General features: G+C 40.1%; 1 protein-coding gene across 6 annotated transcripts in view; it reads left to right on the top strand.

Moving 5' to 3' along the window:
* Nucleotides 1-12,271, top strand: part of dgkza (diacylglycerol kinase, zeta a) — a 76,862-nt gene extending 64,591 nt beyond the window's left edge. For all 6 annotated transcript variants that reach the window (XM_083697380.1, XM_083697379.1, XM_083697375.1 and 3 more), the window contains 6 exons: nucleotides 3,586-3,611; nucleotides 4,894-4,943; nucleotides 5,204-5,324; nucleotides 5,804-5,840; nucleotides 5,956-6,055; nucleotides 8,818-12,271. In XM_083697380.1, the coding sequence (XP_083553506.1) occupies nucleotides 3,586-3,611; nucleotides 4,894-4,943; nucleotides 5,204-5,324; nucleotides 5,804-5,840; nucleotides 5,956-6,055; nucleotides 8,818-8,934 (451 nt within the window). In that variant the 3' untranslated portion in view covers nucleotides 8,935-12,271. The remainder of the gene's footprint in view (nucleotides 1-3,585; nucleotides 3,612-4,893; nucleotides 4,944-5,203; nucleotides 5,325-5,803; nucleotides 5,841-5,955; nucleotides 6,056-8,817) is intronic.
* Nucleotides 12,272-15,206: the final 2,935 nt, after the last annotated feature.

Below are 15,206 nucleotides of genomic sequence, written 5' to 3'. Positions count from 1 at the left end.
ACTCCCCATCCCACCTGACAGAGCTTGAGAAGATCTGCAGAGAAGAATGGGAGAAACTCCCCAAATACAGGTGTACCAAACTTGCAGCGTCATACCCAAGAAGACTTGAGGCTGTAATCGCTGCCAAAGGTGTTTCAACTAAGTACTGAGTAAAGGGTCTGAATACTTATGTAAATGTGATGTCAGTTTTTTATTTTTAATAAACTAGCAAACATTTCTAAAAACCTGTTTTGGCTTTGTCATTATGGGGTATTGTGTGTAGATTGATGAGGGGAAAAAATTATTTAATCCATTTTAGAATAAGGCTGTAACATAACAAAATGTGGAAAAAGTGAAGGGGTCTGAATACTTTCCGAATGCACTGTACATGTCATGATAACCAGGCCTTTTAGCCTGAACATGTCAGGGAGTCTTACAATATGTGACATACTGTAGCAACATTGTCTTTCCAAATGTATCAACATCCTCGTAGGCCAGTTTGTCAGGATGCAAGTGAAACAGGAGGTTAACATCCAGCTGCTGCTGATGAAGCCATATGGGACAACAGCCCCATGTGCCTCCTCTCACTGTCACTGTGTCCTAGCTAGCTAGTCCCCCTGTTTGGACAACTGAGGTACTGGCTCACACTAATCGGTCAAATTGGATTTGTACATGAATTCATGTGTATACTGTTGCAAAATCAAAACATGCCGAAATGCTGCATTAGATTACTGTGAGTTAACACCAGTTTACTTGTCACTTCAGTGATCTGCCAGAGAGTGATTAATTGTTGCTTTTTCTCCTGACAGATTTTTTCTCCCCTGTCGTGCAATTAGAATAATTTCCTACGTTGTAATTCATTTGAGAATTAGCGCCTTGTCCAGGGTAAAATGCCTAGGATGCTAGCACAGGCTTTGTTTTTCTATTCAATTAGTAATTAGCCTGGAATAATCTCCTCTTTACAGAGTGTATAGCTTTGATACAAAGCAAATTACTCTAGCCTTTCTGCTGATTTTTTTGTTCTTTAACAAAATAATCTTAAAAGCAATGTGCAGCAATTACTGAGGTGGCATTACACAATATGTCACATTTATATTATTTTCACAGTTTTTTTTTTGTAAATGTTGTGCAATGTTGCTCCTAGCAAAGGGAGAGCAGTACTGTATATGGGTAATTGTTGAATATGATTGCTGCATATTCAGTAAAAGTTATAGGTGATGATTGAAGATGTATTTGTGTTCATTTGGACAGAAACATGTGGAAATGTGCTATCTCCATTCTTATTAATACAGTACATACTGGCCACAATATGACGGACAGCTTTTATTTTCTATTGAATAAATATTGTAGACTGATGTGCCTAAAGGTCAAAAGACATTCATCTATCATTTCAAAATCAGCTGGTTTAACAACAATGTGAAACTCTGGTCTGTGCTAAATGAGATGACAAATGGTTAGCAGCTTTGGTTTCCAAGCATCCAGGCTTGCTTCTTTTGTCTAATGAGAGAGAAATATCCCCATTTCAAGTCAATCTGCATTACTTTTGCCCTCCTCCCCCCACAGTACTGAACCTAACCTTGGAAATAAGGTTTGTGAGTGTGTGTGTGTGTGTGTGTGTGTGTGTGTGTGTGTGTGTGTGTGTGTGTGTGTGTGTGTGTGTGTGTGTGGAAAGTCTGGCCTACTCCTCCATAATGATGAGGTGAGCCATGCAGCTTCCAGTAAACTGTGTAATCTCCTCCTGGTTCTCCCCCACAGTGACAAGCCATTTACAGACAGTGGTTTCACTCTTGATGTTGCCCACATCTTAGCTGCATATTTTGTTCCCACTCTCAAGGGAAATTGTTGCCAGGATCCCAGAGCTGGACCATATGCTTCGCCTCTTATTAATCGCATTCACTTTTTTCTTGTATGCCTCTCGTCTGTTTGTCTCATTACCAGACTGACATATTATTATGCAGTCATCCCCCACTGTTCTAACTGCCACATGCACTGCAAAGTACAGTAACTGATAACTCAGTTTGGTGCAATGTATGATTGCTATTTTGATACCATTTATATGAAGATCATTCTCTCAGGTAGCCTTAATGCAGTCACCACACCAAACACTAAGAGTAGCACTAGCTAACGAGTGAACACTACTGCCTATACCACTGCTCACTAGTGCCTGCCTCCCTCCCTCAGCCACAGTCAAACAAACCCAATGACACATACTAACAGCTGACAGGGGGCTGCCTTTTGTCAAGACTTTTAAATAAGATATTCTGACAAGACACTACAGTAGCTCTGTCTTTGATCAAATATTTACATAGGGCAGCGAGGACTAGCTGCATCTGGGATATTGTTGGAGTCAGACTCCTGTGCTGATGAGAGAGAGACTGCGGCATCAGAAACGTTTTTATTTATTTTGTATAATTATCTCCCTAACAGGATAACACTGCCCCATTAGTAACCCATAGGCATTTATGAATCCCAGACTGGATTAGGTCTCTTCCCCTCTGATTTGCCTTAATCATAACATGTTGCTTTACACAATGTGCACAGCAAGTCTAGGTGATTTTATTTAGACAGTTTTTCACAATTTAAGAACTCCCTGCTCTCTCTGTGTATTTATTTAAGACATATGAAATGTAGACTTTAAAACATCTCCATTTACCCTAACAAAGCTAGACATTTAACATGAAACCAGTTTTCTGTTTTCCACCCACAATTGAAAATATATATTTTTAAAGATATAAAGAATGTCCAATTAGAGTTGTGGTATGGTGCATGGTAATTACTAAAATGCTTTGTATGTCTACTAAATCCCCAAAATCTTTTGACATTAACACATCTACAGTACAATTAAATCTTCTTTACATTTTGACTACTGACGACATGATGAGGTCAAACTGGAAGTTAGTAGGATAATCTGTCTGGTTATTGCAGGCCTGCTCCTCAGACAGTCTGAGCCCCAGTAGTTACTGTGCGTGCGTGTGTGCGTGCGTGCGTGCGCATGTGTGCACACTGGATGTTACAGTCTTGTCTCAGTTCTCAGTGGATTAGAGTGTGTGGGGAAGGGAGGGGGGGCGGAGGGGTTGCTTCAGGCAAACAGACAGACAGCCCCGGCTCAGACAGTAACCTAACATGCAGTGACAGCAGGGAGGCCCAAGAGCAGCTTCTCTGTCCACTCACAGTGCCCCCCTACCATGTGATGGGAAATCCCAGGGTTCAATAGCTGTGTGTGTGTGTGTGAGAGTAAATGAATGGCTGAGACAGAAACAAGGAGAGGGAGAGAGAGGAGAACTATTTTGGCTGTACACTCATGTATTAGAATCTCTTTCCTTGGGCTAGTTGGCAGGCAAGGGACGCCTGGGGAAAAATACCACATGAAGGAACTGTTCAATTACCTCGACCACCTCTGCTCTGAACCAATAGCCATCCCCATGCAACCAAGCCAAACATTTGTGGACATATAACTTTGTTTTTGCATTTTCTTTTTTTTCAATAATGGATGTTTGCTACGAAATCCCAAGGGGTGCAGTAAGGTGGGCTCTGTTTCTTTGTAGATAGAGAAATTAATTTTGTTATATTGCTCTAATTTTGTCATGTTCTCTTTTATCTCCTCAGAAATACACTGTGCAATACAGACAAAGGTAAACAGTTATTAACATTTTTTTCATTTTATTATTACAAATTGGCATAGTACTTTACTTGATAAAACTTCACTTGGCTGCAAGTGGATGTGGGTGAATAAATTAAAATTGAACTAACTACGTATTTTGCACTAGTACTAGTAAAAGTTCTGAGGAACAGAAATTCCACAGCAAGCTTGTCCATTAATATCAAAAGGAAGTCTCCATACAGTATGTCTACAGTGTTAATGTTGAGAGATATAATGTAGGCTGGTGCCTTTCGGAGCTGGAGTCAAGAGGTGGCTAGAATCTTCTTGGCCCCTTTGGCCTTTCTCAAATGAGCCCCCGCAAGTTCATCTGCCATCATGCAGGAAGATTCACCAAATATATTTTTACTCACACTCTTGGCACTCTAAGATATGCATTTCACAGCATTTGAGCCGGAGTGCTTCGGGGAAGGGTTATTAAAATTCACACCAAACACATTTACATTCCGGTCCAGCCCTTACAAAGATTCCGGCGTGAGCCCAGTAGGAATACATTCTCAAGACCTGACTTGGCATCACTTGAGTTGTTTTCAAAAGAAAGAGTGAAAAAAATCCATCCATAATGTTCAGTAGCCTAGCAGGCCCTGTAATTCTGGCTGTGTAGCTCTCTGACAGCAGGATTCCAGAGCATATCTTCCTGCGCAGCCGTTGTGTTAGCAACTGTTTGACTTGCAGAGCTGGCTATCAGAGATTTGTGGAAAAATGCTGTGGGGAATCTTGAGTTGAGTTGTTTTTTCCCCCTTGCCTCTATGAGGGAAACATGCAGATTGGCGGATTAGGGGTGAATAATCTACAAAGGGGCATTTTGGTGCTTTGAACGAGGATTTGCCACATTGAGACTGAGACCCCAAGAACTCACCAGGCACTAATGTGATTATGTGTCTTCATTAAAACGTCTGTGATCCAGCTTGTGAATATTGGCCTTTTAGACTGAAGGCTGCAAATGCATCTTGCTCTCTTCTCATTACTCATACATTGTCTCCATGTTTGTTGAGCAAATTGTTGTTGTTTGTTTTTGCACATCCATAGTGTTGTCATCTAGTTAGACAATGATTTCCCACAACAGCTGTCAGTATTATAATATGATTCTCATAAATACCATAAAATGTACATAACACTGAAGCTAAACAAATGTGTCCTCATTTAAAGCTAATGAACCCACACACTTGCTCTCAAAGGATCAGTTTGTTTTGAAAAATTGGTCTGCTGTGTTGTTAAAGACAAATCTACATCCCTTTTTCTTTACTGTCTTGCAGTATCACCAGAAGTGTTAATTGAATGTGTGAAGAGCAAGGACCATCAGAAGGTAAGTGGGAGGTGCAGTGGCCAATGGATGAAGACATTGTTCTTTATAGTTAGTATGGAAGCTAACAAATTGATTTGTTCAACAAGGAAAGGGTAGTCTCTCCTCTCATACATTGACCTCAAGGTAGCCGTTTCCCTTGTAGCTGTAGACAAGATGTGGAAGTGACCTTCGTTCATATGAATGCAGTGGACCTCCCCACTCTGCTAGTTGTGATGATATGTAATGTATGCAATAATGGCATAATGCTGTTTTTCTCCTAGTTGAGGGAGCTGCACAAACTGGGAGGCGACCTGACAGTCCAGGACCAATCAGGCTGCACCTTGCTCCACTATGCTGTGAACACAGGCAGCAAGGAGACAGTCCGATACATCCTTGACAATGGTAGGACCACAGAATTATAACTACATTTTCTTTTCTCAGTTATTATCATCTCTGTTGGTAGGACACCCATCCAACAACACTCAACAACTCTAAACAGTAGAAAATGAACTGTCATAGATCTAAGCCTCAGACACTAGCTCAGTACTTTGTTTTATTAAAAGCACTTTGCTTCTTCAATGGCATTTCTCCTTTTGAAAAACTTGACAGTAGCTGTACAAAATTGACCCCAGGTTTGGCCACTCTTCAAGGTTGTGCAGATACAATTCACTACGTGTAGTTTATGGTTGTGCATCAGAGACTGCAGCACTCAATGATACTGCATATTCCAATGTTTGAAGAGGCATGTTTTTCAAACAGAAATTCCTCCTACACAAGCCTTTTACTGCTCTATAAAAAGGATATAGATAACCTTGGGGCATAGTAATTGGTTTAGTGACATGCTTTATAAAAAAATCCCTGTCCTTTTTACCAAAAAACAGCACCCACGGACCTCTTGGATGTGACTGAAAAAGAAAAGTAAGTTCCATTATATTATATTCAGACTATCCTAGTATATTACATGCTTATTTTCAATCTTATCTCCATATCTCTCATGTCTCTCTCCCTCTTTCTCTCCTTGTGTGTCTCTCAGTGGCGAGACTGTGTTGCACAGAGCAGCGTCTCTGTGTCAGAGGACCATTTGTCACTACCTGGTGGAGGCAGGGGCATCCCTAATGAAGACAGACTTACAGGTGAGAACCACCCTCCCTACTCTCTCCATCAACCCTCCAACCCTCCCTACTCCCTCCATCAACCCTCCATACTCTCTCCATCAACCCTCCCTACTCCCTCCATCAACCCTCCCTACTCTCTCCATCAACCCTCCAACCCTCCCTACTCTCTCCATCAACCCTCCCTACTCCCTCCATCAACCCTCCCTACTCCCTCCATCAACCCTCCATACTCCCTCCATCAACCCTCCCTACTCCCTCCATCAACCCTCCCTACTCCCTCCATCAACCCTCCATACTCTCTCCATCAACCCTCCCTACTCCCTCCATCAACCCTCCATACTCTCTCCATCAACCCTCCCTACTCCCTCCATCAACCCTCCCTACTCCCTCCATCAACCCTCCATACTCTCTCCATCAACCCTCCCTACTCTCTCCATCAACCCTCCCTACTCCCTCCATCAACCCTCCCTACTCCCTCCATCAACCCTCCATACTCTCTCCATCAACCCTCCCTACTCTCTCCATCAACCCTCCCTACTCCCTCCATCAACCCTCCCTACTCCCTCCATCAACCCTCCATACTCTCTCCATCAACCCTCCCTACTCTCTCCATCAACCCTCCCTACTCCCTCCATCAACCCTCCCTACTCCCTCCATCAACCCTCCATACTCTCTCCATCAACCCTCCATACTCTCTCCATCAACCCTCCCTACTCTCTCCATCAACCCTCCCTACTCCCTCCATCAACCCTCCCTACTCCCTCCATCAACCCTCCATACTCTCTCCATCAACCCTCCCTAGTCTTTCCATCCAACCTCCCTATGAACCCTCCCTACTCTCCCCATCAACCCTCCCTACTTTCTCAATCCATCCACCCTCCATCCCTGCCCACTCTCTCTATCAACCCTCCATCCCTTCCACTTCCTCTCATCTTTTTTACACAGTAGCGAAGCCACACTGCTCCCAGCCCACTATAGTACACATGTACAGGATGAATAAGAGAAACCAGAGTAGTTTAAACTCTTGAGAAGATCATGTTTGAGAGACTTTTGTCTCCATGTGCCAAATACTCCAACAAAGAACAAAGGGCACAGTTGTGTACTGTATCCCATAGAATCATCCTATACTGTTTCATTTTGTGAATTAATGCTAGGCTATGTATTGCCCCCTCAAGTAATGATTGACATAGCGGATGGTAACCCTATCTATGAAGGACTGCTTATTTAAAGAGTACCTCATCAGAATCTGTTTTTTCTCACCTCAAAAGACCATTATTATGCCCTGCACACCTACACATCCCAATCTGAAGCAAACCAGGCAGACTCCTGCAAAGCAAATTAAAGCACTAACCACCACCCACCCCAGCACATCATAAAATGTCTGATGTGTTTGTTCCCTCCTGCAGAGATTGGGTACAGCCAATTGGGTACATTCGCTCTGTGGCCACAGACACATACACGTCTGCATTACAAACACAAGGCTTTAATTTTCTACTGAAAGTCCCTATATTCATCTGGTTTCTATCTCCACCCTCTGTCCTGGATGGCCCAGACCACTTGAGACACATTTTCCTCTACAAAGTCTCATTGCCACATGTACAGTAGATGCATAATCTGTGTACCACACATTCTCTCCATCATGCCCTTGTGATTAACCAAACAGTTGCTCTTAGGACCAACTGAATGCCTGTAGAACTGCAGAAGAGAGAGCTCAAGGTGTCACTAGGGAGTGTTGTCATTTACGTCATTATTTTATTATGTATTAAATGCTCTTGTAGTTTTGTAGTTACCCTTACATCTACCCTTACTCTTAACAAATTACACTTCACTACTGTATCGCCCTCTATCGCGTGATACCTCAGTGAAAAATGCAATCTTGCAGGATTTTGGGGAAGTTTGATTCATACCCTGTGGCCTTGGGATGCAGCTCCTTCCGCCTGCCTGCCTGCCTGCCTGTCTGTCTCTGTCTGTCTGTGTTCCTTTTTGGCCTTGAGAAAGCAGTACATTCCAGTTCTGCGTCTTTCCTCTGTCTCACCCTCCTGTTTCTCCTCTATCTCTGTCTCTCTCTTTGCTGTATGCACTGCAAAATACAATTAGCAGTGATCTACATTTGTGAAGTTTCTTACAGGAAGCCCTCAGATGAATAGGAAGACTTTCATTAAGTCTGTAAAATCCCCAGACCCTACCAGATACTGTACATTTAATTAGTAATTCCTTGGCAAATGCTGACTGTCCTTTGTACAGAGAAAGGAGATTTGGGGGTCTGATTCACTGTTGATAATTGGAACCATGATGAAATCTAAACAAATAATTAATACGATACACCCTTAGAAGTTTAAGCACAATACGTTTTAGATTGATGTGTGTGTGTGCGCTGAAACTCTCAACAACAAAGCATAGTGAACACTTAGTTTTTTCAAGGTCGGGTACATCTTAATTGTTTACTTTGCCATTTAACAACATGTTGTAAATGTATGCTTCGTAAAACATAGATAGCGAGAGACTGAGGGAACAGAGTGGTGGAACTTTGGTTATTACTCAAGCATATTGTATCACTCCTGCACAAGGTAATCCTACAGAATATAACAATGTACATTATATACTGTAGGTGATGTTCACTAGAAAGTCTGATGACATCATTGTTTAAGTGAGAGGTTTGATATGAAGCATTGAAATCAGTGAAACCTCAAAACAAATAGGACTTCACAATGTTGAAGAGTATCTAACTGATTCTCTATACCATTTTCATTGTAGTCTTTTCTGCCTGTCTGCTGTTGCAGGGTGATACGCCAAAGCATCGTGCAGAGAAAGCCAAGGATGCGGAGCTGGCAGCCTACCTAGAGAATCGCCAGCACTACCAGATGATCCAGAGAGAGGACCAGGAGACAGCCGTATGACCGTGACCGCAACTGCCACGGTCTGCCCTCAGACTGCAACGACCCTATCACAGTACCTGTGCCAAACCTACTGCAGCCAAAAAGAGGAAATTCACCAGTGAAGGTGTATGTTTTTATTAAAGGTAGCAAGTGTTGTTTGCGCCTGCTAAGGGAAGTTGGGGGTGCTATCAGAAGAGAGACTCGTAAGGTCCACCATGTAAGATACTGGGGGCCAGTGGACTTGAATATTGCACTGCCAAAAAAACAACAATGTTTTTGTGAGGGAATGCTTGGAACAGGTGGTTCTTCTGTATCATCTTTCCCCCAGGTTGTGTTGCGCTAATTTACCACCAAGACTGAATGTTGAATGATCACATATAGAATTTAGGATTTTGCTGTTAAGGTTTTAGGACAAAGAGCTTGGGTAATTGAATGTCACGGTAATTGTATTATTCTGTGCTCCAAATGGACCCGTGTGTCACTTAATGTCTATAAATACAGCATGAGGGTTTCAACTGTACTGATTGCAACGACTCAGTGGATTTCAAAAGGGTATTTTCACTCCAATTTTAAGGCCAGCTGTATTTTAGGCAACCAACAGTGACATACTTATGATTAAGGTTTAATTTGTCCATATTACTGCTGTTCAACCTGTATTGATAAGATTGACTATTTGCTGACTGATTTCTCCACTGCTGACTGATTTCTTTCGTTGCAGTACGATGGTATCAAACTTTAGTTCCCCCATCTGGGACATTTTACACTGAATACTTGTTCCATCACTGAACAATTTAGATTGAGCAAATCATATTGCTCTTGAAGAAAGATGGAGTTGTGCGCTTCGATCACTTTGCTTACATTTTCTTTCTACAGTACATTTTCTTATCTTTTTTCTATTCTTTTTTTTTTTGGTTTGGCTTCTGATGGTACAATTTGGTACTCTACACTTTTATGTACTGTAGTAGCTCTGTGTTAATGCACTGCAGCTTCAATTGCCTTCTTTTCTTTCTTTCTTTTTTTGCTGATTAGTTTCTACTTAAGTCATTGCATATTTCTTATAAAAAATGTAAGCAGATTGGTGTCCATATCATTTGTAGATATATACTGTGACACTTTGTGTTTGGTCTTTATTTACTATAAACATGTACATTTGATATGTATTTGTTTCAGAACTACAGAGCTTCTCTTCTCTCTCATGTTGTTACAGATAACTCTTTTCAAAGGTATATTTATTCACTTCAACGTTCTGTTTTGATCTTCAACATGTACACACAGTTCAGCAGTTATGTTCATCAAACTCAGATATGCTCTGAAAGTGTGGGTTGTAAATTTAGGGTGGATGTTGTTGTTGTTTTTTTTTACATAATGAATAACCTTTTTTTGTCTTAATATAAACCAATTTGTGGATGCTATTTATTTTCCATAGTTTTTAATCTCTGTTAAAAACTGGCAATTTAAACCAGAAACTTTGAATTAAAGTTATAAAGAGATGTGATTCATTTAAATCGTCTCCATGTTATAATGTGTATAGAATGAGGGGAGGAATCTCCTCCTGTTCAAAAAGCTATCCTACAATATAACTAGCTAACTAGTTTAACGGGGCACCACAGTAACTGTGGATCTACTGTATTTTTTTTAGATTAGTCGTTGTTGCTCTGTTGCTTCTTACAGTATAACCATTTATTTGCTGAACATACTTGTATATGTACCTGTAAATGCATTTACAAAGAATTACATGCACACATCTGTGCTGTGTTTAAGTAAGTATTCTTAACTTTTTTTTTTACATTTAAACAACCCTCAATGGCATCAAATGAAGAGATGCATTCAATTGTAAGTCCTCCTTCTTCTCTATTATAGCCATATATGTGGAGAGAGGTAACACTGAATCAAACACCCTAACATAAGATGTTGTTGTTAATGAAAGGCCTCCAATGTTGCTGAAGCTAGACTGAAATTATAAACACCCCTTTATATAATGTGCATATAGTTTTATATTTGATAAGTAAATTCATTTTTTATTTATACATTATGTAGTATTTTTTCTCATACAAAATCATGTGTTCCTCAGTTTCCCATGTTCATACTGATTGTCAGAATCTTTTTTTAACCTCATTCAGTTGTGAATACAGTATGCTCCCCTGTTGATTTCACTGTAACTGAAATATCATATTAGTCTCAAGGCAGGGAAAAGATTGGATTTATATAATAATTTCATGCATTTGCAATTTGCTCTCAGCCAATAATGATCCACAACCATTTTTGATTATAGTAATAATTCCATTTTAGAAGTGTAATCACATCATGACAACTATATTATGTTCAGTGAGTGAAATGCAGATGCATGAATCTGTTTATGGTGTTGTTGAAGCCTGTCTGCTTGCAGTATGTTTCAGATATTTCAGACCTTATTGTGTCTAGTCCAACTGACAACTACTGTAGTCTATTGTAATCTGGAATAGAGCATTTTGGAAATAATACAGAAATGTTTTGCTTACTTATAGTATTATATTCAGTTCAACATTCTGATAGAAACAACACTCAAATGTGTCATATGAATGATACATCTGTTTCCATACTCATGCCACGAGGAAATATAATCATAATATATGCACAAATGTGCATTTACAGTAACTGAATTACGAGCAAATCATTCATTGATGTGAATGGAAGACTAGTGTGGATATCTGAATACCACAGATAGAGACCGACCTTTTAAAAGATTTTGAGTTGATTTTTAAGCTGGTGTAATTTTATTTTAGAATATGATTTCCAATGGCTTGAATTGAAAGAGCATACTGTATGGCTTTATAGTATGTCAACCCAAAATAGATTGATGCTACTGTATATAGATAGATGGCACATTGGGATGTATTAACCATAGCTATCATACCATTTCCTAAATAACAATCTTTAAAGAGGCCTTGCAAAAATGTTTCCTTGAAGAGATTAATGTAGTGCCACATAATACCCCTATTTGTTTAACAGCTGTTTGTTGTTCATGCAATATTGTGATGGTCTGACCTTACAGTACGTAAGACTGTGAATGGATGATTCTTAGTCACTTGTCATGTTTCACATGGCCAAACATCCAAAAGACCAACACTGCTGGCGTTCATCCCACAATGTACTGTATGTAGTTAGATCATGGTACCTTTATGCCTACTGTAAATGCACTGAGAATCTGAAGAAAAGTTATTGTTAATATATTGTTGAAATTATTTTCTTGGACCAAGATTGCCCAAAACATTAACCATCACCTATGCTAAAAGTCAGACATTGGTTGCATCATCTAATCTTGAAGTAAGACTTTACTCCTCATAACATCACCATCTAAGAAGTGAAGCATCGTCTGTATTTTTTATATAAACCTCTAATGATATATTATCATTGGATGTCCTGGTCAAGTTGCCTTGGAAACTAAACATTCTCTCCACAGCATTTATTAGTTCATCTGATCCTCCATCTTAGACCTTTATTGATAGAGAATCTGAATTAACTCACTTTTGATAGCAGAGGGAAGGGGAAAAGGAGCATGTAGCACGAAGTCACCTCTTAGAATTGAGTTGAATAGCCTCAGCATTAGTGTAATGGTTTGCTGCACAAAGGTGAACAGTGTACAGATTTGAATCTAGCATTGAGGTGGAGTTTGGTTTGCACTGACATTTTTGCACATCCTTTCATGCAGATATTTAGCCCTTCTCCCCATCTTGCTGCTGTCATGTAGTTCCCTGTGTATCAACAAACATTTCAAAATCTCACATTGTCACCTTAGCTTTGTGTTGTGCCTTTACCCATAGCACATGGAACAGAAAATATAAAGCTATAATGACATGCTATTTAATGTGCCATAAGCCCTGCCAGACATTGCTATTGTTTGTGCAAGAGAATACTTCTCTTCAGTGTGAACTATCATTACCTTCAACAGATTTAATGATATAACCTATTTCAAATGCTCATATGTAACCAGCTTGAGAAGGTAAACTCACTCCTCAAGTTGAAATACCCCCACCCACGCCATCAAATAGCTAGCTTTTCATGGCGTAGCTGGCTAATATCAGGTATTTTGGTGACAGTCAAGTGTGTTGGCAATACAGAGGATGCAGGATTCACAGTTGCGCTCACCTCAACGGCTGGGGTTGCTGTGGTGTTGTGAGTTTAGAGCGGTGAGTGTAATCAGGTTGAGATGGTAAACTCACTCCTCAAGTTGAAATAGCCCCATCTGCGCAATCAAATTGCGCAATACAGAGGACAATACAGAGGACACATGCTTGAGACTCTTGTGAGCTCAGAGCACATATATCTCCAGATGTAGTATGGCTCATTTTCCATTTAGTATATCACTTAAAAGAGCACACTCTTGTCACTATAAAATTGTCAACAGTTTTCTCGGTTTCCATACTATAACTGCTTTTTACTGTCCTGTTCAACATGCAAGAAAAGTACTATTTTCTTTTCAGCAGAAATCCAAGTGGAATGGAATGTGGTCTTTAGAGTGGCAGGGGAGTGGAATTACAGTACTTTACATTACCAATGCTATAATCAATGTCTCCATTAATCAAACCTTTGCTACAGTGTTCAGTTGCATGAGTACAATGCAGGCAGGCATGGAGCTTACAGTGACTGAATGGGGTCAGACAACTTAACTGCCTCTTTTTATGAAATTTTTAAAGAAGCTATATCTGGGAACAGTACTTTGTGTATACAGTATGATCTGTGCTTTATTTTGAGTTGCTGTGCAATTCAGGGCTAGAGTATCTATTTATCACAATTGGAAAAACTACTATAAAGCATTTTAATTACTGTGCAATATGCATTTTTCGGTATTCTAAAATGTTTCATCTTTTTTTTTACTTGATATACATAGTGACCAAAACGTGATGGACAGACTGGTGTGCAATGTTGATGATATCTGTATGTTGGTTTCTATTGGCTGATTTTTTTTGTTTTGTTATTTTCTGCTTGGAAATAAAGGATGGTACTTAAACAGTTGTATTTACTTGATTTAGTTTCTCTTGTATTTGCATTTGTTGAACATTTTTTCAGTTCAACCCTCTTGAAACGATATTAAAAGGAGGACCCCAATAATTTCTCTGTCCACTAAATCAACAACACTGACGTGGTTGTGATAGATTGTGAGTTCCTTATGTATGTTCCTAATGTGCCTCTTCAAATGTTACAGTTCAGTAGCACCTCTATCTTGCTGTCATTGCTATGTCTAGATGACAGCATTGGCCCAGATGTTCCAGAGAATATTGAAACATGCCAGTGTAATAGAAATCTTGAATGCTCTGGCAGTTGAAACTGTCCAGTTGTACCCTCATGTGTTGCAAGCAAAACAGCTACCCACAAAACAAAGCTGAAAGCCATGTTTAGCTTACAAAAAATATATGAAAACAAGCTCTCCATGTGGGCTGTTGGTGGTTTCTTAATCCCTGGCTGCAAGACCGATACAGATACTGTATGTACAAATTAGATAAAGATCTCAAAGATTCCCTGGGGCCTAGCACATAAAACACAGAACAAAAGAGAGCACAGAGCACACACAGTAGGTTTTAGAAATGGGTAGGTAAGAAAGCTTGGAGCTGGGCCAACATAGCAGGACAAACTCTGAAGCTAAGAATGTCTGAGGGAAAGTAGTAATGATAGCTAATTCCTCTCAGTCTCAACATTCCAACAATCTACATGTATTTTATTCTGTCTAATCTGAGAATGATGACATTGGTGGAAATGACCAGCTGTTTTCTCATGCATCTAACTCGCTCATGGCGTGCCATCCAATTGGCGACTGGAATTGTTCCTGCTCATTGTCCATAGTATGCTTACTCTTGGTCTTATTGACATTGTGTGTGTCCCCCCAAACATGCCAGACCCACACTTCAGACCATCAGTGCAATGGCTGCTGAAGGGAGAGCTAATGACCCAGCCTCCTGCATGTCAGGGCTCCTCTGTGGAGAGATTAGGTCCACTGTACTGACCCCAGATTAGTCTATGTTGACAAATAGCTGGTGCCTTGAACAGATGGGCAGGCAGGTAATAATAGGGTATCAGATGGAAGTAGAGCCATTATACTAAATCAGTAAATGTAAATGTATCATCGTGCCCAACGATCAACTATCAATTATCACTTTTCATTATTCTTCCTGAAAGACCTGATACCATTATACAGTACAGTAGTACATGGCATGATGATACCTTTACTCATCGCATACACATGTTGTTTGTTACCAATACCAATACCAATGAATGTTTGTAGTTCTCAAGAAACTGCTGGTTGACTTCAAACTACTGTA

Source organism: Argentina silus (assembly GCF_951799395.1).
Source record: "Argentina silus genome assembly, chromosome: 2".
In the NCBI taxonomy this organism is placed as follows: Eukaryota; Metazoa; Chordata; class Actinopteri; order Argentiniformes; family Argentinidae; genus Argentina; species Argentina silus.
This window is presented reverse-complemented; position numbering and strand designations above follow the sequence as displayed.